The sequence below is a fragment of the Phasianus colchicus genome, chromosome 17 (genome assembly GCF_987193195.1).
Source record: "Phasianus colchicus chromosome 17, bPhaCol1.hap1.1, whole genome shotgun sequence".
NCBI lineage: Eukaryota > Metazoa > Chordata > Aves > Galliformes > Phasianidae > Phasianus > Phasianus colchicus.
Window position 1 is genome coordinate 12,640,879 of NC_143452.1, and position 26,065 is coordinate 12,666,943.

The following is a 26,065-nucleotide window of genomic DNA, read 5'->3' on the forward strand; positions in this document are numbered from 1 at the left end:
ATTCACTTTCCTCCTTTACCTAAGGTGTGTCTGGAGCACCCAGCAGCTCTGTCAGATCAGGATCAGCCCAGCAGCACTGCAGTTCCTTCCATGACTTACAGCCATAAGCAGAGCTGTTTCAGTCATACTGTCAGACATCCAAGCCTTTCTCGTCACAAATCACATCTAACTACAATTAGAAGATTCCCTACAAACTCTAAAACTCAATGTCTGGGGGAAAGAAAAAATTCAGAGCTTCCTCTGTGTCCCAATTGCACTGGATCACGTTCTGAATACCATGAAATCCAGGTGCTTAACAAAAGTAATACCACCAATGCAAAATCCTAGCAGACAATACATGAAATAAAATGAAAACTACTGTCTCACTGTGTTTCCACCCCTGATGCAACACAGGTAGATTGCACAGACATCCAGCAGCAACGATTTCAGGAGAACTGCACAAGTATACACAAAAAAAAAGAAAAAAGAAAACTTAGTTCTTTTTTTCCAAAGCATTATTTTCCTGTGCTCAGAACCCTTTTAAGACTGGCTAGAATGGAAATCATTAATGCACTGTGAAGAGAGAACCATAGTGTAGAAAATGCAAATGTTGCTGGTGTCATCTCTGCACAGCAAGTTGCAAGGAGGGTCTTAGATCTTCCTTACTCAGTTGCTTCACAAACGAACCATAAGTAGCTGTGAAATGTAAATCATTCTATTTTTCTGAGTCGTGGCAGTTTCTATGTTTGCTTTGTGCCTTAAATAAATGAAAACGTTCCTAGACATGCAGCTACTGGAGCTCACCAATTCAGCTTCATCGCACAGCCAAATGGCCAAGACAACAGCAACTAGAACTTTCTCCTTTCACTGCACTGATTAACACAACAGAACATGAAACGATTTCATTGATATGCTTCAGCTATAAGTGGTGCACTGATGTGTGACAACTAATTTTGTGGCTTCATTTGATAAGTAGTACAGAATGAATTTACACGTATACAATAATGAAGAGGTAATCACTGGAAACAGCTGAGGTGTTCCAGAAAAGTTACATTTATAGGCAACGGCTCTCATAGCTCCATTCAAAGGTCATCATAGCTAAGGGAAATGATTTATTTTGGCTGTGAATTAATCAAGTTTTCATCTTACATTTTTTATTGTGATTTTTAATGTTTGTTTTTCAAATTGTAAATTGCGTTCATCTTCTTAATACCTATCTTCCTCCATTAATTGAAACAAATATTTCAACACGAACCTGGCCATCCCCATGTAAGCAGAGAAAAAAAAGCCCACACGTGCGTTTTTCAGAGCGCTGTGCAGTGTGTGAGCCTGATCCAGGGCTCCAGGGCATCAAACCTACTGTGAACTAAAAAGCAAACTTTGTATTCTCCTTTGCAGTTCTAAAGAGAAAAGAAAATACCAGATTACAGATAAAGTTCTCTGAAAATTTCCTGACCTTCTGTATCAGCTTTCATACCAAAAAGAAACTTCACCTTTGAAATAAGAGGGAACTGGAACCATCATTTAGGGAGCAGACGGAAAAAGGCTGTGATTTCACCCCCAACATCTCCTGTTTGTTATAAGGAAAACATTACAAACTATCTGACACGAAACTCAGAATGTGCCTGGGATAATTCTGTGCTAACCACAAAGTTACTGCATGTTGTCATAACAACAGGCATCGGCTGAAACTTCATGATTATATTAAATAAATCTCTGCTTTGATATAAAATGAAATGCAGTTCTGTTCTATAAGATGTCTGTCATATCAAATATAATGGCAATAAAATTATGTGTCAAGAGCCTCTAGCCAGCAACAATGAAGAGAAGTCAGCCTGATGTGAAATCCTTGTGTTGATGTCACCAGCAAACAGCATCTTAAACACACACAACTACCCAGCAATCTGTTGTCTGGAATGTTAAAGCATGCACAGCCCAGACTAGCTGTCAAAATGCAAAGCATCAATTAAATGCCACTTATATTGCAGACGAGGGGCATGTGGCTGGAATGTCAAGTGTCACATCCCTCCTGAGATAAAGATGGCTATCACAGCAGAAAGCAGCAATACTATAAAATACAGGTTTTTTGAACATTATTCAAATTTGACAGCTATGGTATTCAGTGAAACACTGAAAGTAGTCTTGTACTTTGTGCCTTCTAGTTATTTCACTGACTTAACCATAAATGAAACAAAGAAAACCCACAAACAAAACCAACCCACACTGAGCAGTAGACTGGAATCCACACTTACCCACAATAAGAAATCCAGTTTATGCCATGGCACTTTGAACCTGCAATAAGGAGGTGTCAGAGAAGCGACTGCACAGGGAAATACCTGTGTTATTAGGAACACTTCTTGGTTCCTAATAAATGTAACCACTCCTCTGTCTCTACATCACCTAGGAGCCAACTGCCAGGAAGATAAGAGAGAGCTGCAAAATCTCTGCAATAATGATCTCACTATTTACTGTTTGTAAGCCATCGTATGTTTGTTAACATCACTAATGCACAAAGCTAGAGGGTGATGAGAACAGAAGGAAATGCATCCTCAGCTGTACCTCCAGCACTGCAGAACAAACTGACCAATAAAGTAAATTCTATGGCTGATTTCTTACCACATTTGTGAAATCAAAGATCATAAACATAATAAAATGTGTAATTAAGTGCTAAACTCTTCTACAGTCAAGTCCATTTTGCTCCATCTTCTCTTACTGGTAATTCTTAATATTTATTTTTCTGTATACACAGCGTAGCTGCACTTTCTGTAAAGTACATTGTATTCCAATGGTGTCCTGTTTGGATAATCTATAGATATTTACACATTCTTACCTTGCTTCAATGAGCATTCCAGATTTCCTCTCTCCTGCAGTGTGAAAAGTAGCTGGGTAGGAGAGGACAAGGCAGAGGGAAGGCTGAGAGCGAAGAAGCCTTGGTCACAAAAATTAGTTTGCAAACATCTCTATCTACAGAATAATTACAGATACACCAAGGACTACACAACTTCAACTATGGACAGACACAGATGTGTTTACAACTACAAATGTTGTATCTTAATTTCTGTTTCTTTCATATAAAGTACAATAGGAGCCAAGGAGGGGAAAGCCTCCCTTACCATGCTTGAAGGAAGTAATAAAACTCGACAATCTAGAAATCCACTGAATAATGTTTTCCCTCACTTGTGCTGGGCTGCATTTAAGAAAGGAACAGGATGTTCTCCTAACAGCTTCAGGAAACAGTCAGCTGTGGTTCTGGCCAAACCTCAACTTCAACACCAAGGGTATCTTGTTTTCTCTCACCCTGTATGGGTGGTAACAGTGCCCAAAGCAATGATTCTGAAGCAATCCTTCAATGAACTGGCATTACGACTCTCCACCCATCAGTGACATACCCAAGCTTGCAGCTTGCTGACACGAGGACAGAGGGACACCTAATGCAACCTGTATTTATAAGCTGACACAGCATCAGTGTAAAAACCAGCAGCTCTGAGAGCAACAATGAAAAATACTTTCGTAAACCTGCAGCAAATGGCTCCTTTTTATACATTCTTTTATTACCCAGCTGTAACAGCTGGAGCTGCTCCCCCCAGCTGTAGGTCTGCCTCACCTCGTGCCAAGGTGAACCCTTCATCCAGTGCTGCCCACGTTTGGTGCACTGCACTCTGCACAGAGCCATCAGCAGCGAACATTTAATTACAGAAATCACTTGCTTTTCTGCATGACTCATACAATCAATAGAGACAAACTTGGTGGTAAATACTTTGTCAGGCCTTATCATGCCTATACGCATCCCACTTGTTTGGTGGTTTTTATTTTCCCTCTAGCATGAATCAGACTATTAGAATACCATTAGATAAATTATCCAAACCACTGACTCATGCAAACCAAAGTACTGTGATTCTTTTGTTCCCACTGAAAACATGGCTTCAGTATTTGGCATTCAATCTCTTTTTGCTTTGAAGTGCAAGTTAATACCACAAAGTTTTTTGCACTTCAGCTACATGCCACCTCCTATATTGAATAATTATCAGCCACATTTTTATTACAGAATATAATGTCCATCTATATCAAGAGACATGAGCAATAACCGAAGTTCCACTGGCAAAGGTTATACCAGAGATCATCATGTAGAGAACACGGGCAATTTACATCAGTTGCCAAAGGCAAGAATCAAGAACAAGCTCCTAAAAGTACAGCAAATATAATAATTGTGTCCCACTGTTTTAAAGGCTTTGTCAGGCTATTTTGAGAATCAGGCAAGTTAAGTCTCCTCAACACCACAAACCGAGATGAGCTATTTTTCTCTGGCTGCAGTTTGGATAGTTTGCTTGTTTTAGCTTAGTTTTAGGATAATCCCATTTCTAGGATACCAAAGAACAGGAATAAAGCAATCACTCCACGCTTTGCCAGTATTCTCTCTTTGGGTCATTTAGTGAACAAGGTCCTCATCTGCTTTACAGCTGCCATTAGCATCATGTTTAAACAAATGCTAACTGCTTTTTTTCCCCTTTTCTTTAAAGAAGCAATATCTATCCTGAAAATTGCAGTTATTTTAAATAGCCAAAATCTGCAGGCTACCCAGCCATAAACATACTTGGAAAAGAAGAGCTGGCACAGCAGTCCCTTAGGAATTAAAGTGTTATCAACCAATTAATGAGAATAATCACAGCAGTCACAGTTTTCATTTCAACAAAATTGGTTCTGGCCAGCAGAGCCCAGACACAAGTTTACCATAAAGCAGATTTCCCAGTTCTCTGATGCCATCTGCTGGATGCTTCTTATTTCATGTCAAACTCAGTTTAAACTAGAAATATTTTTTATTTTTTTAATATGTAAAGATGGATTTAGAAAATGATCCTTGAGGAAAATTAAAGAGGTTAGGGACTCATCATTCTGATTTACAATACCTGAAATCTTTTGTGACTCTCAAATACGAAGTAGCATGCAAACAGGGCTGTGAGTCAATTGCCTCAACCCATAGAAGACAGCCCAGAGCCTGCTGAGCTCCCCTCCATGGCAGTGTGCTGCACACTAGGATCTTTCCTTCACTAGGGATGCCTCTCAAAGTAACTCCTGGAGATTGAGAGATTTCCTACCCCTGGCAGATACTCAGAACAGTCACTAACTGTATACTTTCTAATCTTTGCCAATTGACAGAAAGGATTGATTGCACACAGAATCCTTTAGACACAAACTGCTGACCAAATTAACTAAGATGGGACACAGCTGCATCCAGCCTTCCTCTATGGATTATGGAATGCAAGGAGTCACAAGGTTCAGAATGTACCTAAGTGTAACAGTCCCTCAACATTTTTGTCTGACTCTGTCCTCTGTGCAGTAAGTACATTTAAACTTCTTAAATCACTGTCTTGTACCAAAACATACCGCTGCTTCTCTCACAAATGAAGTGCACTACTCCAGCCACACAGCCCAGGGCAGGGGTTGATTCCCTTATTCTTTGGCAGCAAAATATTTGAACTAGGACTGAAATTCAAAGCACAGTTTAAATATTTCTATGAGGACTGTTTACACCAGCTTAAAGCAACCTCACAGCTCAGTGCAAGATCATGCCCTAAATATTGCCTAACTATCAATACAGTGTAAAAAACCCCAAACAAACAATTCCCCATTTCTGTTGTTTTCATATAACAAATTTTAAGTATTTACATGAGATGAAAACAAGACCAATGAAACTACAATATATGCCTGACTTTATTACTTTAACAGACAATGCAAACATTCCAACCTTGGTGCTTTACAATAGTATGAAGCTACTGCTTTCCTGAACAAATAAATAACTGCAAAAACCAAAATATGAAAGCTCTCATTAAATAGATGGAACCCAAGACAGGAATGTAAAAAAAAAAAAAAAGTCAAATTTTTTCAAACATTATTGTAAAAGAATAACTATCAAAACAATTAATAAAACAAGGAAAAGGCATGTGGTATCTTCAGAGAACTTTTAACTGTCCTCAGCCTCAAGATTTATGTTATTTCCAAACTTGGCATAGAGCTGAACTTTCAGATCAGATAACACTCTCTGAATTGACTCCACTCGGGATTCTAATGTTTCAATTTCTTCTTGTAAACTTTTCTGAAAAAGAAAGAAATCATCTAGTTACATAAAGCCATATTTGTCAGCAACATATAAATGATTAAAAGGCACCTCTTTGACAACTTCTTGTCAAGGCATGCTGTAACACTTTCAGGGAGCCAAGTGAAACCTAGCAATACTTTCTATACTGACAGCTCTGTTATGAGCTTACCTTTGCGCACATTTCCCTCCTCAAAAACCATAAACCAAACATGAATGTATCACATTAAAGAATTTGTAAAGGTGAATGATGAGAATAAGCACGTAGAATGCATCAAGGAAGATTCTGATTTATAGCCCCAAAACCCTTGTGTAGGATAGAACTTTGTGCTCCAGTAGTAAACAGTGAAGTAAAGGAGCTCCCACATGCTCAGACAAACCTTTGCCTCCTCCAGCATCTCTTGTGTCTCTTCTTGGGAATGGCTAATGAAGACATCTCCAATTTGGTAGGGTATCAGAAGCGAATCATCATCAAGCATCATGATGTCATCGCAGGCATCTTCCAAATTCTGAAGTTGTTTCTATCAAGACATAACAAAGGTGATCAATTTATACTGCATGAGTTATTTCAGTGAACACACTGTCACAGCATCAGCTGAATGACGAACTTCACATTTTGGGCCAAAATCCCACCTGCCAGCATGATATCAATACCTTTAACAAAGCAGTTCCATAGATGCATCTTAAGTTCACTGCAGTTGTGCCAGTAATTACATTTCTAGTCAAAACTCACCGCGCCTCATTAACAGCATAATTAACCGCCTAAACAAAGGAAACACAGCAGACAAATTTCACTTCTGCCTGATCTGCTGTCACAAAGGATTCACTTTATTTAGTCACCACTATTTTCTGCCCCACAACCAAAAGTCAGCTCAGCACAGCAAACACAAAGCCCCTGTACCTTTTTCACTTCTATTTCTTCTTTCAGCTCCGTGATCCTGCTGGTGTTTCTTGCAAACTTGTTAATTTTCTGCTGATCTTCAAAAGTAACGTTGACATCTTCCGCAGCCTGCAAATACCAGAGGATCAACATGAAGGGGCTTCGTCTCTTCCATTAGGTTCAAATTCAACCTTACCACAGAGATCATCCTTACGAAGCCGGTGAGAAAACAACCCTTACAACAACCTGCTGACGCCTTCCATTCCTTACAGGGCCGCCAGCGCCCAGCGCAACGCTGGGAACGGGAACGGGCAGAGCCTCACAGGGGCCGGGATGGGGCCGGCGCTGAGGGGACGCGGCCCAGCGAGCCCAGGAACGGGAGCCCGGCCCGCAGACAGGCACTGCGGCACAGAGAGCCGCGCAGGGCTGGGAAACGCCGCAGCCAACACTCACCGCTTTCTTCATGGTGGCGGCCATGTTGGCAGGGCCGAGCTACTCGCGCTCCCCGCAGAGGAGGAGGCACGCGGGGAGAATGAGGAGAAAAACGATGACAGCGCGCAGCGGCGGCCACGCGAGGCGACTCGAGGCTTCCGTTCGTCCTCCATCGCCACCTGCAGAGAGGCCATCCGCACAGAGCGAGCCGCGCCGACACCAACTTCCTCCGCTTCCCCCCCCCCCCCGCAGCTGCACTTGGTACGGCCCACCTCGAGGCCGGGACACGCGACTCCGCCTTCCGCCGTCCGCGGCCAGGCGCGATGCTGCCGCCAGGGGGCGCCATGGAACGGCGCCGCCCAACAGCGCCTCCCTGCGTCGCGGCTGCGTTGCAGCGCAGCGGAGGTCGGTCAGAGCCGCGGTTCGACTCAGCGCCCGGCCGCCCTCAGCGCTGCCTCCAAACAGCTGCAGCACCCTGAGCCTCGGGATTCGCCATCCAACCCCGCTGCCTCTTTCTGGAAACGGCGGTGGAAAAGGCCTTCGAGTACACATCTTTGCGGAGGGACTTTTTAAGCAACAATAAATATTTTTTTTCTGAGCTGCCCGGGTTGCCGGTCCTTAAACAGTAACTGGCGCTCGCGCTGTGTAATTGCCTCCACATGCTTAAGTTTATTTAGCTCCTCTCGCATCCACGAAACAAAACAGCAGTATAAAAAATGGGATCGTCGTCTCGTTTGACAACTGCGGGGGTGAGCGCTGGCAGCGGCACGCCGCTGGTGCTGCTGATGCTCCGCTCTGTGGGTGCGAGGCCGCGATCTGCCGGCGCACGGCAGCGAGCGGCTCCTACCCGCACTGAGCTCCCAGCGACGGGATTTCTGACAGCATCTTGTGCCGGGCTTGGCTGCTGTGCCCCGTGCTGCTGAAAACAGCGTCTGGGCGGCTCGGATGAAGCTCCTCGGGGCTCCGTGCTGTGCCTGGCTTCGGTCTGACAGCACCTTTCTGCAAAATGATCGGTATCAGAAATTGAAACGCACGGCAACGACACAGATTTCCCAGCGATATGCTGTTGGCAGGTGTGGAAGGAAACAATCCTGTCATGGGAGATTCAGGAAGGTGTTTGAACGTATTTTCGGGTGTTTTTCCTGTGATTCATCTTTCTGTTATGTGCAATTGAAAGTGATTAGTGTCAGATCCAAAGAAAGTAGCTGGGTATGGGGAGTCAAGGCCCTGAAAAGCATGCTTTAAGTTGCCTGATTTAAAAGAAGGAATTCTGAAATCTGCAGTAGAGTCTGTGGGTGCCTGAGTGATGTCTGGGGAGATAAGAGAAAGAAAACCAGATGGTGTTGGGAGCGAGATGCGTGAGTTCAGCACATTCAGTCCCAGGCAGCCAAAACTGCTGAGCCTTTTTTCAGAGCTGCTGAGAATTGCCTCCACCAGCCTGGAGTCCAAAGATCAAAAACATTTCCTGAAGGCAAAATCTGCCTTTCTGAAGTGATGCTTTAAATAGCCTGATCGCACGCAATGCTATTGTTCTTAGGACACTTATCCCTGATAAGGGAGACTAATGTACACTTCATTGCCTGATGGCATCCAAATTCACACCTTCTACCTCCCTCCCAATATGTTAACCATGAACAACTTAAGATGTATGTTAACCAATGATCGTTTTAATGAGAAATATAACAACAATTAGAGGAACAGAATGCTATCATTTGATTTTGTAGAACTCACTGCAGAGGGAGAATCCAGTCAAGCAGGAGAATCCTTGCCCCACAATAGCTCATAAATTTTTTTTTCAAAATCCGATCCATGAAGAACAGTAGAAAACAACACCAACAGGAGAATGGGTATGTATCTTATGGAATGCTTTGGGTTGAAAGGGACTTTGAAGATCATCCACTTCCAACCCCCTGCTGTGGGAAGGATTTCACCCACTAGATTAGGTTGCTCAAAGCCCCATCCAGCCTAGTCTTGGACACTTGCAGGGACTGGGCATCCACAGCTTCTCTGAGCAAATGTTGCCTCTCCACCTTCATAGTAAAGAATTTCTTCCTAATGTAAAACTACCCTCTTTTAATTTAAAAATATTGCCCTTGTCCTGTCACCATAATCCCTGACAAAGAATGATTTCTCATCTTTTCTGTAGGCCCTTTTAGGTACTGGAAGGCCACTGGAAAGTCTCCCAGGAACCTTCTCCTGAACTCTCTCAGCCTGTCTTCATGGGAGTGGTCCTCCAACACTCTCAGCATCCTTGTGGCCTCCTCCTGACCCACTGCAACAGATCCACGTCTTTCTTACACTGAGGGATCTAGGGCTGAACACTCTCCCTGCAACTGATCCTTGTTAGAAAGAGCTATGATACATCACGCTCCATTCAAGTTTTAGCATATGTACTGACACCACACTCCCTCAGCCTTGGCTTTGTCCTTCATAGGTGGAAATGTAATAGCAGTCCTACTGCTAGCAAGCAAGGATGGAAAGTTTGAGTTCCTGCTTTATTGCTAATGCACATGGAGCTGATTTTTGTGTTTTACTTTGTTTCATAAGTTTGACTTATTCCCACTGAGGAAGAAAAATTTATCTCAAAAGTTCTCCCTGGAGATCTTTGTTAATAATAACATGCTATGTGAAAACATAATCCTAATTCATAAGTCTCTCTTTCTCTCAAAGAACAAGCTCTTATTTCTCAGGCTTTCAACTCTTCCCTTAGTCAGTTATCTTCTTTCCTTTTAAAAAGCCTATTCTGAAAGGATATAATCTAAGCCATGGTTATTTCCACGGGTGGATTAACTGAATGATACATGTTAGATCCAAGCCAATGCAATTTCCTTCAAGAGAAAAGGAGTGGATTTCATAAGAATTCGATGACTTGTAGGCTTTGAAAATATTTTTTTTCTCCCACATGCTCAGACAAGATCTGTGCTGCGAGCATGTTGCCAAGAGTTACTTACTGTAGACCTTTCTTATGTAAATAAAAGTGAAAACAGTGCACGAGTGCAAACATCTAGTGGTGGAGTAATATAAACTCATTGAACTCAGTGACCTCGTTTCTCTTTCAGTTGCATAAAAGGATCTTTCTTGTGCTGGTCCTCACTGCAGTGAGCATGGTTGGCTTCACCTCGCACTGTGGTGGGAGCCCTTCTGTGCAGTGTGTAACCCCCACACCTGTCACCTCACGTCCTCCCTGTAGTGCTTTTTCACATTTCCCCTTCATGTTACTTGCTGTAGCCTTCTGCAATACAGCTTAGCATAAAAGAGCCTTTCCCTGCTCTTTGCTGCCTTAGTTGTTTTGAATTCCCAAACTCTTCACCCTTTTCCCTGAAGTTACACAGAGCACTTCTCTGTGTTTGAGCATCTTGAACCTCCCACACATCAGCAGTGTTTATTAGTGCAAGAAGTATTAGAAATGAGAAAACACAGTGGAGATGAAATGGTTGGTTTATGTAGGCATAGACTTTATGAAATGAATCACTACTAGCGAAAGCCTCACAAAGCTGTTCTATTTTAGCAGGGTCAGTAGAAATAAAGCAGCTCACCATCCATATCATGGAGGCACAGTGCTAACAGCAGCATGGCGTTTCCAATATTAGATGATATGACTTATTCTGATATAAAGTTATTGTATGTCAGGATGTCTACGTCTGCCCTTCTTGTAGTGGGGGGAGAGAGGGAGAAAGAGGGATGAAGAAAAAAATCCTTTAAAAAATGCCCTTCTGAGCTGATCAAGATGCTCTTTGTTTCATGGTGTGACAGTTGTGCACGGCTATCTGGAACGTGGCTTGTCTTTCACAACACTGTCACCAGTGCTGAAATGCACCATTACCACCTCACCATGCTGATATCCACTGTTTGGTCTCCATAAATGTTCAGCAAGTGTCAGTGAATGTCACTGAGTACCATTTTTTTTCCCACATGAAGGACTTCAGTGACACACTGTTGCTTCACATGCACTTCCATTTCAGACACCAATCTGTCAATCTGCCCCTCTGCCACCAGCTGTCAAACAGCAACAAAACGTAACGGGATATTGACAAGAAGTTTCCACCCCCTACTGCCACACCACCAACATCTGCCTCTGACACCATGAATCAGCATCATAAAATAGGAGGCATTACTTTCAGAGCAGCCCTTGTATATCTAGCATTAGAGAAAAATAAATTGCTTTAGCTCTTTCTGCAAGTCATCTCATAAAGCTTCACCTTCAGTGATGGATGTTTCTCTTTTCCATCCCTGTGGGGCTTTGTGTAGGGCTTCTGCAGCACCAGCTGGACCCATTAAACCAAGGGGAGTTTCTTCTGGTACTTGTGCATGAGGTGGAAGCTGGAGATTCCCCTTTTCTGGGAAATCCCTTCATGGTGAAGCTCAGTAGAAGACTTTATTCCACCTTTGTGGATGGGACATATTGTAAACATGATTATTTATGATCCCATAATTCTGTCCCAACAGAACAGTCTTTAAAATAGAAGCTATATGGCTGATACAGAGCTATCTATCTCTGCAGCCCTGCCTTCCTCACCACTACTTGGCATCTCAGTATCAACAAGGAATGTACTAGGGTCCAATATATTGGCTATGTATATCAATTAATCCACAGTCCATCCTGCTCCAAAATGTTTCTAGTGGTGGAACATCTCTCAGTTTACTGCAAACTTTTTGTGGCACATACTGGAAGTCTCACATGTCTCTGCAGGTCCTACAGCTGAGGCATCTGTCTTATTCATTTGTTTGTTTAAATTCTCTTGTTTATCTTCAGTGAGGACTGCTCCCACAGTACCTGAAATTAAGTCTTCTGTTACATCTGTACAGGTAGAAACAATCAGTGTCTGTTTCAAAAGTCACTGTTTCTTGGAAGAATGCACATGAGAAGGAATAGAGTCCAGTTCCCTTCCTAACCACAACTCTGCGGGATTCTTTTTTCTCAGCACGTTATCACAGAATCACAGAATGTCTTATAGTAGAAGGGACCTTCAAGCCCACCCATCCCCATCCTCTGCCATGGGCTGGCTGCCCCCCACCAGCTCAGGCTGCCCAGGGCCCATCCATGGCCTTGGGCATCTCCAAGGATGGGGCACCTACAGCTCTGGGCAGCAATGCCAGCTCCTCACCACTCTCCGTGTAAAGAATTTCTTCCTAACATCTAACCTAAATGCCCCTTTTTTTATTTAAAGCCATTTCCTCTTGCTCTTTTACTATCTGCCCATGCAAAAAGTTGGTCCCACTCCTGCTTATTCGCTTCCTCCAAGTACTGAAAGGCTTCAATGAGGTCTCCCCAGAGCCTTCTCTTCTCCAAGTTGAACAAGTCCATCTCCCTCAACATTTCTTCCTAAGGGAGGTGCTCCAGCCTTCTGATCATCTTTGTGGTCTCTTCTGGACCCATTCCAACAATCCTCCATCCTTCTTGTTCTGGGTCCCCAGGCCTGGACAATTTCCCCACAAGGCTGCTCTCAATGAGAGTTCTTCTCCCAGTCTGTACACCCATCTCAGATTGCCCCAACACAAATACACTACCTTGCACTTGGCCTTGTTGAACCTCATTAGGTTCTCATGGACCCACTTTTCAAGCTTGTCCAGGTCCTTCTGTATGGTGTCACTGAATTTGGAGTCTGGCTCTGAACTCACAGCAACCTATCAGTAATATGTCCTGGCTGTGTTGCTGTACTGTTACTCAGCATCTTTTAATCCACATAAGTTTCTCTCTCTCTTTTTTTTTTTTTTTTCCCTTTTTGGCAAAATTACAGTCTTCTGGAGAAGAATTTTCCTTCTATCAGATGTGCTCTTTTGATACTTTAATGAACAGAGTAACAAATAGATTGAAGTGTTTTCCCAAAGGGAATGTTTGCGTTTGGTAGTCATACATATGAAGAAACTTGGCTCTTCCCTTGAGAAGACTGTGGCCAGGCATTTGAACAGCAATTAACAGCAGGATTTTTAGGCAAGGGTTTTATCTGATGAGCTACTGATGTAGTCTGCTCTAATCCCTCCAAAAGCAATGAATAGGAGTAATTGGGATGCGGCCCAGAGGGGACTGAGTTCAACTACACATAGCCCAAGTGCCTTTTGGTTGACTAATGATGAAGGGAGATAGAGTTTTCCTATTTTCTTATGGCTTTAATGGAAGCAAAATGCACTTAGCTCACAGCAATCTACTTGTTAAAGTTCAAACCCTTTTCTTTGTGACCTTGGAGATGCGCAGCTGGATGAATTGTATCTCTGACATATCTGTTAGGTCCTTCATCAGAAATGACTCTGAAGAACACAGACAAAGATTGTTCCCTTGGATGAAACAAAGCAGTGTTCCATAACAGTTTAAAAAAAATAATAATTGCCATTTCTTGAAAATTTAGAGACCAGCTATTGGTATCCATGAAACACAGAAGTTTTAGGGCAAATATTTAAGTAAATAAATCTTATATTTGCCAAATCTGTCTTTGGTATCTCGTAGCATCTCACAGAAATAGAAGCTCGAAAATCAGAAACAAAGCAAGAATGTGTTGGCTCTCCAAAGACTTGTTGTGATATCAGTTTTATTTCAGCAGAAGCACATGCATCAGATCAAAAGTGAAACAAATTAATCTGTGCAGATGTTACAGGCTTAATTTATAAATCCAGTAAATTGCATGAAGTTGTGTGTGATTCAAGTGTTGGTACAGTCATCTCCTGCAAGCTCTCTCAAAAAGTCAAGTAACAGCTATTATTCCAGGCTTAGGACTGTCACACAGCAACTGAAAGTTTACAGATATAGGCCTTTATTTTAGATTTCAGTGTTGTTTGAATTAAAGGCATGCTCAACGTTTCCTGCCTTTGAAAACTTCCATTGTTTTTGGCAAACAGTTTTGGATCACTTATGTACATTATAGAATTAATACCACTGGATTTGTAAATATTTTCAGAGCTTTTCAGTATCATAACATGACTTGGCCTATGGTAACTGCATGTGAACAAGGCAACTGCACAGCATACCCACGTTACAGATCTCAGCAGAAGAATACTGAAATATAATGAAGAGCTTTTTCAGTATCAGCTCCCATGGCACAGTAAGCACTAGTGAAATTCCTGCCTCCTGAACATGAACCATATTCTGTGAGAAAATGAAATGTTCTGATAGAGTCCCAAATTCTTCCTTTTAAACTGGATGTGACTCTCTGTGGTGCTGCATAGAAGGTGAAGGAAGCTTCTAAACAGTTCTGTCCAAAAAGAAAACATCGGTCTGTGTCAGCAACTTATCCTCAAGCATCCTCTAATGCATAAATACACTGCTAAACAGCTCCCTTCCCTGCTCAGGGAGGAGAGATTGCTAAAAGAGACAAGAAAATGCAAACAAGAGAGTGGTTCTAGTTATCAAAAGAAAAGGCAAGAGCCAGTTGTGTCCTGAGCGTTTCCAAGCTGGCTATCAGAACATCTTGCCATTGACCTCAATTTCTTGAGTTTCAATAAACTTAATTTTTGGTAAAGTAAACATTAACTATGAAGTCAAGAAATGTCTTAATTTTCTTGAACCATGTGCTAACTGACTAATTAGAGTCTCCTTCCACGGTTGAGTGTCGCAATGTTTATTGCAGAGGTCGATATCTCCAGCAGGTCATGGCCAGTTGGAAGATTCCTAGCCATGTGGAGTTTGAGCTATTCACCTACCATTCTGTTTTTCTGGATCCTCCTCTAAGGATTACCTTGTTCTCAGTTTGCTCGACAGACCTATTTTTTTCCACACTGCTCCTGTCATCTTGTGGGTGGGTAATCATCTATAATGCAGTAGAATTTGGAGACTTTGGTGTGATAAAACCAGTATTTGAGTAAAAACACAGTAAGTTTCTTTTGCTCTCATACTGAGTATCCATATAATAACTTCAAGGTCTTGATTTTCAAATACACTTCAGTTTCTCTTCTGTAAAATGGGAATTACTGTACTTTCCCATTTCCTAAGCTGAGGCTGAATTCATCAATATTTACAAAACTTTTTAAGATCCTCAACTGGAGGGAGTCATAGAATTAGAAGTGTATAAACAAACATGAGCAACAACCTCGAATAACAACACTGTGTTTTGACTAGAGTTTACAAGTTTCATTTAGCTCATCTTCCCCAGCATTGTGAAATAGCTTCCCTGTGACAGGGATACTCCTTGTGGAGTCTGTCCGTTCTTCTATGAAACTTCTAAGTTGTAGCATTTTCAAAAGCATGGGAGACTTTGAAAGCATTTTTAGGGTCAAAATAGCAAAAACCTTATTCCGCCCAGGAAAAGGAATAGAGGTCAGGAGGCAGGAGTTGTGTAATATGTCACAAAACAAACCTCCAGGAATTACAGGTATTAAGGAAAAAAAATCCACTACCAATCCGCAGCTCTTTTACACTCACGAATTATTTTAGAATTACTGATTATATTTGAAATGCACTAAATGAAGAGCAGTCAGTGCACTTTGCGTTAGCTCAGTGCTTTTGGTATGGTTTAAAATATATTGGAAGTTCAGCTGTTTTGTTTCAAGATTTCCAGTCACACCTCGGTCTCTAAATCCTGGTGGAGGTTTATTGGCTCGATGGGAATTCCAAGCTATAGTTAAAGAATATTTTACTGCTGTTTCCCAAGAGGTAGAGCTTGCAATTATTTCCGCTTTGAAAACAGCTCTAAAATTTGGACTTCAGGTTCTGGTTGAATCTTTCTTGTGATGAAAGAGATACGCTGCAGTACAGCCCTTCTGTGCCTCCACAAGGGTCCATTTCAGATCTCCTGCAGAAGCACCACGCTGGCAGATCATTTCTGAAGAAGCATTCTCTCCTGACATCTGAGCCTTTAGAAATCAAACCTTTTCTTCTTCTGTGCCAAACGAGAGGCATGGAATAATACATTTCGCAAGCTAGTGATTGTGATCTTCAGATATTTACTGATGTTTGTCGTATAAATACCCCGTGCCACAACTGTAGAAGTGAAGAGGGCTTCCCATTCCCAGTTGTCATGAGCTGCTACAACTTTCAGAAAACACTGGGAAGTCTTACAGGTAGAGATATGTGTGGGACATTGGGGACATCCTCACTGTTAAGGATGCCTCAGCTCACACTGTGAGAACACGTCCCCAGAATTCAGCCCAAGGACCCTGCTGCCTTGTGTTGATTTACTGTTAAAATAACCCTTGCTATGTTCTAAAGGTCGCATGAAAAGGTCTTGCTGAAAATTAAAGGCTTGGTTTTGAAATCTGTTAAAAGGGAGGGTAGGAAGAAGTGAAGGCTGAAAATGCCCTTAGAACTGCACTTTACCAGAAGTTGAGGCAATCATTAGCTCTCAGCTCCAGGCTTAGTGGAGCTACAAATACACCGGCTTCCCCGCCAGAGAGTTACATCACGACCACAGAAGTTAAATAAAACCTTTTCCATTCTGCAATTTAAAAACAGCTTAATAGAGAAGATTTCGTATTAACAGGGTGTTTTCTTCCCCGCTGCAGAAAGGAACATGGAAAAATTGACCTGTGTCCACTTTAGTCTTGACTTGTCTATTCCAAAGTCTTCTAAAGACTCATTTCACAGTCACTAAGCTGCGACCCTTCACTCGAGTTCATTCTGATTCCTTAAATAGACAGGTGTCCACAGAGCACACAAATTGTCTCTTCTCTCCTGGTTTCTCAGAAGAACTTATTGAACATCTGCACTCAGTTGACAAGGGCAGCAAGATGTGCTTTCAGTAGAACTGGTTTAAAGAAAACAAGTCACAAAATACCAACTTCTCCAACTTCTTGTTGGGGCATTTCCTCAAGAAGTGCACAAACCTTTGAACCAGCTTTAATCTTAAAGCCCACTCTAGAAGAGGCTCTGATCTTGTGGGCTACATGGTGTGATCCCAGGGAAGAGAATCACGTGGAGGGGGAAGGATGTATAAAAGTGATAGAAAAGCTCTGCAGTGAGTCGTCATGCTTTTGCACATTTTTCTATGTGTTGATCACTGCCACCTTGATCTATCTATTAACTTGACTGCGAGACATGACTTTATGTGTGTCAGATTCAGTGTCAATTCCATCTCCTGTCTGTTTCTCTGCCTTATGTCCAAAACAGCCATGTGCACCACAACATCTCACTGACAGACACTTAAACAGAGGGGATTAAGAGCTGAGTCACAAAATGCAACTGGGGAATGATGAAAAAGGGGGTGTGGGGCAGGGGAGAATCGACTTCTTGAAGAAGCGTATCCTGGAAATTCTCTGGTTTACAGGCAGCTTTCTGCTTTGCAGCAAAATGCTCAGCCTGCCTGACTCCTCTTGCAAAGAGAGGACAGAACTGAGTGTGCAGGTGTCCTGAGCTGCTGTACTTGTGCTGCTGCTCCATCTGCCTCTACATGGAAACTTTTAGCTCTCCCTGAGTGTTATTCTGCAGATTCCGTATAGGAGACTCATGGCAGCAAATGATTTTTTTTTTTTTTTTGTCAGAATTTAAATGACTGCCAACACTAATAGTGAAGGGAATTTTGCCTTCCCAGGTGATTCACTCTCATGCCCTTTCCATAAATAAGTGGTTAGCCAGCCAGATAAGGAAAAAGCAGTCCAATCACCAAAACTTGCTCTTCCTCTGCCCCTTCATTTTTTATTCCATCATTTCTAAAGGGAAGTTCTGAAGGAAGACACACAGTCAGTCACTTGGCACTGCAGTACAAACACCACAGCCCTCCCCTCTTTGTACAGGTGCACCCCAGACACTTTGCACAGCCAAAAAAAGAAAAAAAAAGAAAAAAGAAAAAAAGAAATGAAAACAAAAAAGAGAGAAAAAGAAAGGGAGAAGGAGGAAAGAAAAGTTTACGAGCCCGTGCGTACAAGCAGGAGGCTGCTTTGCAAGCTGAACGGGGTCCGTACCTGCAGCGCTGGCAGCCGCCTGCCTACTGCTGTGCTGGGATCGCGGCCACGGCCGCCCCCGGGAGCCCCGCGGCCGGTACTTGCCCGGCGCTGGCCCTGTGCCCTCCTGCCTCGCTTGAACCCTTTGTGAACCGCTTGCCCCGCAAACTCCCCGGGCCGGGCCACGCCAGCCGGCCCCACCTCACCCCACCCAGGGCTCCCATTGGCCCCGATGAAAGTCCAGCGAGCCTCCCTGCTGCTATATATATACATATAGGCGAATAGGCGGCCGTCGGTGCCGCTATGGGAGGCTTCAGCATCCTCCTCCGCTCCTCCGCCCTCACCTGCGGCCGCGCCGCTCTCAGCCCCTCCGGGCGCGGATGTTCAGTGCCGCGGGCGGCGTCCGCGCTGTGCGCACTGCGGGGCCGTGGGCATCCCCTGGCCGCGCTGCCCGGCCCCCCCAGCTGGCCGCTGATGGGCAGCCTGCCCGACGTGCTGTGGAAGGGGGGGCTCAAGAGGCAGCACGAGACGCTGGTGAGCACGGAGGGATGGGGATGCTGCGGGGCGGGGATGAGGGTCGAGGCGGGTGCGCCCCGCATTCATCGTGGGGGATTCTTTTCTGCGCCCCCCAGGCTGAGTACCACAGGAGGTTTGGGAAGATCTTCCGCATGAAGCTGGGGGCTTTCGACTCGGTTCACATCGGAGCCCCCTGCCTGCTGGAATCTCTGTACCGCCGGGAGAGCGCCTGCCCGCAGCGCCTGGAGATCAAACCTTGGAAAGCCTATCGGGACTATCGCGACGAGGGCTACGGACTGCTGATCCTGTGAGTGACAGGGGAGGTGCGGGCGCGCTCACCGCTAAGCGGGGCTCAATGCTAACCAGGGCTCACCGCTAAGCGGGGCTCTCCGCGGTGATGCTGCGGGCAGCTGCGCTCCGTGACAGCCGGACGGACCGGGATTCGCTGCTCGGATCCGCCGCACGGAGCTGCGTCTGTGCCCGCCCCGGCCCGGAGACGCCTCCTTGCACGTGTCGTATGTTTGTGTGCCTTAATCTTTTATTCTCTCTGCTTTTATTTACATCTAGGGAAGGAAAGGACTGGCAGAGGGTGAGGAGCGCCTTTCAGAAGAAACTGATGAAACCCAAGGAGGTGGTGAAACTGGATAACACCATCAATGAGGTACTGTTCCTTCTGTCCCCCCGTGCCACTGGAAACCTGGGGGAAAAAAAAACAGATTGAGGGGTTCGGTTTGCCTGGGTAACTGCTGGTCTGCTCTGTGGTGGTAATTCTGTGAGTTCATGCTCAGAAATCACTCTGGGAATAATGAGTTGCAAACAGATTATCGGGGTCAGATCAAATGTGAGTCCACACAGCTCTCAGGGGTTAGGAATGGGAACGGCGCTGGGAATCAGCACTGGAAAGCTTTACTGATAGGAGTCTGGGACATTGTGAAGCAGCTGAGTGGTATTTCAGAAACCTTCACTTAAGATTTCAGTCTACCACATTAAGAATCCAAATCTCTTTGTGTCTCTGGAGGCTATAGCTGATAATATCCTAACTCCATAGAACAACACCAAAATTCCACAGTGACACAGGCTCCTGCAAACAGAGTTTTTGCTTACTTTTCTTTCTTTTTGTTTCTTTCTTTCTTTCTTTTTTTTCTGCTTTTCCCTCTTCATTCTTAGTTTCCTTCTTCCAAGTAACACCTCTCCAACCTCCATGCTTCTCACTGAGTTTGAGGAGCATCTGTGATAAATAGCTTAAGCCTCTTTGTCATGAAACCGTTGTCCCAGAGTCAGACTGAAGCATTTCATCTCTGGAGGAAAGATGAGTTCACAGAATTACGAACAGTAATAGCTTCAGAGTCCTGTAAATCCAAACATGTTCACATGGGAAATAATACTGTTAAAGGAACAGGAAACATAAGAAATTCTGTCTTATGAAAGATTGCTATTTAAAAGACAGATGTAATGTTAAATCACAAAGGATTTTTATCAGTTGATATTGTCTTTGTTCCCTTTTCTTCTTCTCTTCACCACATAGGTCCTGGGTGACTTCATGTATAGAATAGATGATATTTGTAACCACAATGGACAAATGGAAGATGTATATTCAGAATTCAACAAATGGTCATTTGAAAGTAAGTGGTTGGGTGGTTTTTTTTGCCTGAGAACAGTATGCATTTTGTACCTGCTGAGACATTTCAATTGAACTGTGATCAGTGATGACCAGATGATAATTATTTCCAAACTATCAACTGAATATCGTGAAAAATATGCTGCAGAAAAGCCAGGGGAACATCAATATATGCCAGATTCATCAGCCATTACACAAAATCTTCAGTTCTGGACAGTTACCTGTGTGGCTGAGTGAGCTCTGCAGACCTGTCGGCTCAGGGTTGGCTCATCTCAGCAACCTGTGTGCTGAGCTCCTGAAAATGTGGGGTTTTGTTTTGGTTTTCCACGCTCAGAGGTGGCGGCTGCTTTTGGAAAGGGGGGAATAGAAAGTGACAGCTCTGAAAAAAGTTATATATAAAAAGTTAGTGGAAAGAGGTGGAAAGCAGTGGGCTGTGGGATGCTGCCAGCGTTAGCGTTAGGTTTCTGGATGTAGAAGAAGCCAGAAGATGCTGGACTAGATGGCCTCTTCAGGCCCTCTTTTCCTGCACCTCTATCCTCTTCAGTAGGGCTGCCTACTATTTGTTGAATATTCCAACCCTGAGTCTTTTTGCAATGAAAGTGCTCCTACAAGGGCTGGGGCAAATGCACAGAAGGTGTTTTGAAGTGCAGTTCTCACAGGTGTGTATCACAGGGCAGAAAGCATTTTGCAGAAGGATAACACAAACCACTGCCTGACAGCAAGTGGTGGACACTGTGCACCTTTTCATTTATATCAGCTCATGTTAATGTTGCTCAACAACAGGTATCTGCCTGGTGCTGTATGGGAAGAGGTTTGGTCTCCTACAGCAGGATGTAGAAGAAGAAAGCTTGAATTTCATCAAGGCTGTTAAAACGGTATGGAAGAGTCTTTACCTGGGGCTGTACTTTGTTGATTTTGTGCCCCTGCTACTGGTGTGAGGATACTGGTTTAAATGGGTCAACCGTTTTTTTTTTTTCAGGGAAAAAAAAAATCCCAGACATTTCTGGGTAATCCCCAAAATCCAGTTGTCAGGTTGGCTAGTTAACTTTCCTCTCCCTCAGAGATGCTTGTTGTGCAATGCTGCTGTTTGTAGAGTGGAGCTGTGTAGGATTATGCAAACTGGCTGGGTTTGGAGGTTAGTCATTCTTGCAAGCACACCTGCTGTGCATCTTGCTGCAACTTGGACTCTGGTGATACTTATCTCCCTCATTTTAGCCATCTAAAAGACCTGGTCTAGCCCAGCTCTTGGATTCTCTTTTCTCAAGGGAGAGAGGCACTACTGAGGGGTGACTTTCCCCTTTCTAAAAGAGGGGCCTAAAATAGATAGGTTGAACCACCCTCAGCAGAAATCTCTTACTGTCCACTAACCGTGTTTAAATTTTAGCTGGATATGCTCTAAGCAGGATGAATCCTATCCTTTCTGTCCAGGATGGAAAATCTGCCAGAATCCCAACTTCCTTGTGAAAATTACCCTTACAGTCCTGTTACTTTACTGCCTACTTTTGCTCACAGACTACAAATAGATTTTAAAAAGATTTCAAAAACCTTCTCACCGCAGATGATGGCTACTTTTGGAATGATGATGGTGACACCCGTGGAACTTCACAAGGGTCTGAACACAAAAGTCTGGCAGGCTCATACTAAAGCATGGGATGATATATTTAAAACAGGTTAGTTTTTTAAACACAACTTCTTTCCTTTCTGTTGTTTCCCTCTTGTTGAAATGCATTTTCTTCATACCTGTTACTGCCCTACACTGCTGTTAATTGCTCAGATTAAGACATTTTTGCTGCAGCTAACCACAAACCTATTTCAAGCAAAGAGCACCATTTTCTTATGACTAACACTTAGTGCTAGCTGTGTGGCAATATCCATTCCCCAGGGAACCCCCAGAAACTTGGAAGCCAGTAAAATTTTAAGTCCAGTTTAATCTGTTGTAAAGTAAATAGCCACAGAGTGAGTGATGTATTTAGGGGCAAGATATACAAAGCCTGTGAGGGAACTTCCCTCATAGGGTGCCCCTGAGAAACACAAAGTTTTACATGTAATGAAAGTCTGTTTGCTTAAAAGGAAATGTACGTAGAAATTTGGCATTTATCGTTTCCTTCCCATGGTAAATCAAAAGCTTATATTTCCCCTTGGGAAGTCTGAGTGCTAGGAGTTCTTTGATTCATTAACACCTTGATCTCCTTTGAAAATCCAAGCCAATAAATTTTACGTGCTTGTATTTCTTTTGCTAAGTATGTCACTCCACAAATCAGCGATTTCCTCTCCTGACTTTCGAATGGGGAATTCCTAATAGCTTACAGGAGGTTTTTCTGTACAAAAGTGACTTTTGTCTAAAAAGTGAGAATGACATTATTTACTCAGCACAGTGTTCCACTCCTGAAAAAGGAGCACAGATCGGTGTCCTCTATCAAAATCACGCATGTGAGCTCTGTTTTTGATTTTATATTTATAGCTATTTTAGTGCTTTTTCCATTAATTACCTCCTGCTACTCCCTCTTCAGCCAAGCACTCCATCGACACTCGGCTGGAAAGGCACTCTGCAAACCCTCAGGAGGATTTCCTGTGTGATATCTACTCTGGAGGGCAGCTTTCCAAGAAGGAGCTGTATGCCACCATTGCAGAGCTCCAGATTGCCGGAGTTGAAACGGTAAACCTGGTCCAAGATCTTAAAATCAGCATCCTTCCAAATCCCTGCTTTCTTCCACAATCTAACCATCACAAAAACTGAATGTGAGCTAAACCTGTGGTTGCTTCCACGGCCTGAACTCCTGGAGAACAACTGGGATGGCTCCTAATCCCTTTCCTTACAAGGTGCCATAAGGCAGTGGCCAACAATAAATGTGGCTTTGAACTTCTGGTGTCTTCTCATTTCTGTCTCTGTAAGTGGAAGCCTGACATTTCTGCTCGTTTTATTTCAGACAGCCAATAGTTTGCTGTGGGCTTTGTACAACCTTTCACGAAATCCACGCGTTCAGCAGAAACTTCTTCAGGAGATACAAAGTGTTTTGGCTGCCAATGAGAGCCCAACTGCTGAGAGCATTAAGAATATGCCCTTCCTAAAAGCGTGTCTGAAGGAATCCATGAGGTAAAATTCTCCAATAATTCCTGCAAAGCAGCATGACCACAAAGCTCTATCAGTTGATTTGCCCTAATTTTGTGCCCTTTATTGTTTAGGGTAAACTATTAGACATTAGAGGAAGAGAAAAGGTTGGAAATCTGACCCATGTTTTTCTTTCACTGTAGATTAACACCATCTGTGCCATTTACCACTCGCACTATCGACACAGAAATGGTTCTAGGAGATTATGTACTACCTGAAGGGGTAAGTCAATTAATTTACTTTATTACAATATTTGATGACCTGTCCTGTAAACCACTGATATTTCAGTTTGAAAACAACACTGCCAAAAGATGGATCCCAGCACCAGGGGAAAAATTTCCACAATCTGAAAACCATTCCTCCCTGCACTGTATTGGATTTAGACAAAAATATTTCAGTGTTCTATTTCAAGAATTTCCTTCAGACTATGTTCTGAAGAAACCGTGACCTTTTTCTCTGTTTGAATTTATCCTCGGAGAACTGCGTGGCTTCAGAGGAAACTGCCACACCTTCACTTTTGTATTTTTTTTCTGTAAACAAACTGATTCACTTGTTAACTCTGAGCCGATTCCTAACGGACATCGTCTCTGTTGCTTTGTTCACAGACAGTGCTAATGATAAACAGCCATGCCTTGGGCTGCAATGAAGAATATTTCAATGGCTGGGCTCAGTTTAAGCCGGAGCGCTGGCTGCAGAAGCACTCAATAAATCCCTTTTCCCATGTCCCGTTTGGCATCGGGAAGCGGATGTGCATTGGCCGTCGCTTAGCAGAGCTGCAGCTCCACTTGGCCCTGTGCTGGGTAAGCGCTCCCTCATTGCTCCTTTACACGCTCCACCTCGTCAGCCCCAGCAGATGAAGCCTTCTAACTGAGATATTTGTGCTTCAGATCATTCGCAAGTACCAAATCGTAGCAACCGACGCCAATCCGGTAGAAACTCTGCATTCAGGAATCCTGATCCCCAGCCGGGAGCTGCCCATCGCGTTCCACAGGCGGTAAGGTAGGAGCACGAGTGTCTCCTGGGTACCTGGGGCTTTCCCTTCAACAGTCCCTTTAAAACTCACCTAGATCCGAATGTAAGAGAACAGCTGATCTTCCGCGCTCCCACACTGTGAGGTTTATTAAACGCTGTCACGTTGCATTACTTCAAACACAAACCATTCTGTGTGCAGCAAAAGGAGATCACAATAGAGTTTTTTTTTTGCTTCTTAATACAGCCTGCAACTTGACACATGACAGTCCTACTGCTGCCTTTCCCGAAGAAATACACAGCCCAGGAAAGCCAAAACCTGTGGTAACCCGTGGAGAAACTGCAACACACATCGCTCAAACAATTGCTAAGACAGAAACAGCACCAACAAAAAGCTCCCCTGATTGCAATTCTCTCATTGGAAAATGTGGACAGTTAGTTCAGCTGTACTCAGCAACTTTAAAAGGAAAGAAAAATGCTATGCACGTTCACATAGCTATGGGAATGCACTGATTTAGTGCAGCAGAAGGACCGTGCATGACAGAGCTTCTTCATGAGCTTGGAATGTCATACAGCTGTTGCTGGAGCACAGGATGCAAGCCCTGCCAGGGGAGCAGCAGTCACTGCTGCACCGGTCCTTTAGCTCAGGACCAAAGGCTTGGGAAGCCACTGTAAAGGAAAGGGAATTTGCTCTGCTTAACAAACTTAACATCAGGGTTTAAAAATTAGATTAGTGAAATCAGTACTTTTTCCTTGAAGTTATTCACATCCTTAATAGAAGGGGAATAAGGATGAAGCTATATAGTGGGATTTATTCCTTGTGCCTGCACAGTGCTTCAGTTTGAACATTTGCAGTACTGTGCCTGCCACACAATCTGCTTATACCACAGGGCTTCACGCGTTCAACTCCCATCACATCCTCACAGCAAAATATTAGCTGCCTTTTTTGTATGAGAGGCCTTATTCAGTAACGGAATAGCTGGAATCCTATGGGTTCTGCCACTATTAGATGATGATTATCCTAACAGGATAGTTCCTTCAGCAGATTAGTGATAGAAAATGCATGTCTAAAGCATCACAAGAAATGAGGAACGTAAGCATTTCCAAGAGCTCTATTTCTGTGATTACAATACCTGTATCTACAGGTTAAAGACATCACTGCCCTGCATGTGATGCTGTATATCAGCTATTGTGGTCACAAGTGTATTTTTCCCAAGATACAGTTTCAAGTGAAGGTTTTAATACATACACCCATGAGTGATTATCTTTATTTTGTTATATTCTGACATCATGCAGTTCTTAGCGTTTGTTGTCTCCTATGGCATTTTGTTTGTTTACTTGTTTGTTTTCCTCTGGTTTTAGTTCAAACATTTGAACGTGTCTATATGCCAATGTATGCAGCAACTTGTGCATTGTTTGAATCTTTACAGCCAGTTTTGTAATACTCAGTTTTGTAATAAAGATTTTTTTTTTCTACAAATTGTCATCTGCAGTCTTCATGTTGTTACAGAAATCTTTCTTACCTGTCATGGTAATTTTGTGTGGGGAAAATATCCCTGTGGTCCTTCCCTACCTGCATCTCTCACATCTCATTGGGCTTACAAAATCAAGTTAATTTAATTCAACCCCCCCTCCCCCCAGATGTCTGCTTTATGATCTCCTAGCGCT

General features: G+C 43.4%; 2 protein-coding genes across 2 annotated transcripts; one reads left to right on the plus strand and one right to left on the minus strand.

Moving 5' to 3' along the window:
- Window positions 1–5,670: 5,670 nt before the first annotated feature.
- On the minus strand, window positions 5,671–7,598 carry PFDN4 (prefoldin subunit 4). Its single transcript, XM_031616205.2, has 4 exons — window positions 7,404–7,598; window positions 6,972–7,079; window positions 6,451–6,591; window positions 5,671–6,070 (listed from the first exon to the last, which is right to left on the minus strand). The coding sequence occupies exons 1-4, from the start codon at window positions 7,425–7,427 to the stop codon at window positions 5,939–5,941; spliced, it is 405 nt and encodes a 134-aa protein (XP_031472065.1). The 5' UTR covers window positions 7,428–7,598; the 3' UTR covers window positions 5,671–5,938.
- Window positions 7,599–18,488: 10,890 nt separating this feature from the next.
- On the plus strand, window positions 18,489–25,814 carry CYP24A1 (cytochrome P450 family 24 subfamily A member 1). The gene is made up of 12 exons (XM_031591166.2): window positions 18,489–18,719; window positions 18,818–19,008; window positions 19,269–19,362; window positions 20,227–20,323; window positions 21,103–21,194; window positions 21,878–21,989; window positions 22,830–22,975; window positions 23,247–23,413; window positions 23,572–23,650; window positions 24,034–24,228; window positions 24,316–24,427; window positions 24,645–25,814. Exons 1-11 carry the CDS (start codon window positions 18,489–18,491, stop codon window positions 24,424–24,426), a joined length of 1,515 nt encoding a protein of 504 aa, XP_031447026.2. The 3' UTR covers window position 24,427; window positions 24,645–25,814.
- Window positions 25,815–26,065: the final 251 nt, after the last annotated feature.

Excerpts from the sequence above, each read along its gene's own strand:
- CYP24A1 (XM_031591166.2), top strand. The coding sequence starts at position 18,489 with ATGGGAGGCTTCAGCATCCTCCTCCGCTCCTCCGCCCTCACCTGCGGC. Across the intron at positions 20,324-21,102 it reads CAACAAATGGTCATTTGAAA|GTATCTGCCTGGTGCTGTAT; the intron begins GTAAGTGGTTGG and ends GCTCAACAACAG. Across the intron at positions 21,195-21,877 it reads TCATCAAGGCTGTTAAAACG|ATGATGGCTACTTTTGGAAT; the intron begins GTATGGAAGAGT and ends TTCTCACCGCAG.
- PFDN4 (XM_031616205.2), bottom strand. The coding sequence starts at position 7,427 with ATGGCCGCCACCATGAAGAAAGCG. Across the intron at positions 7,080-7,403 it reads CCGCCACCATGAAGAAAGCG|GCTGCGGAAGATGTCAACGT; the intron begins GTGAGTGTTGGC and ends TGGTATTTGCAG. Across the intron at positions 6,071-6,450 it reads AGATGCTGGAGGAGGCAAAG|AAAAGTTTACAAGAAGAAAT; the intron begins GTTTGTCTGAGC and ends TTTCTTTTTCAG.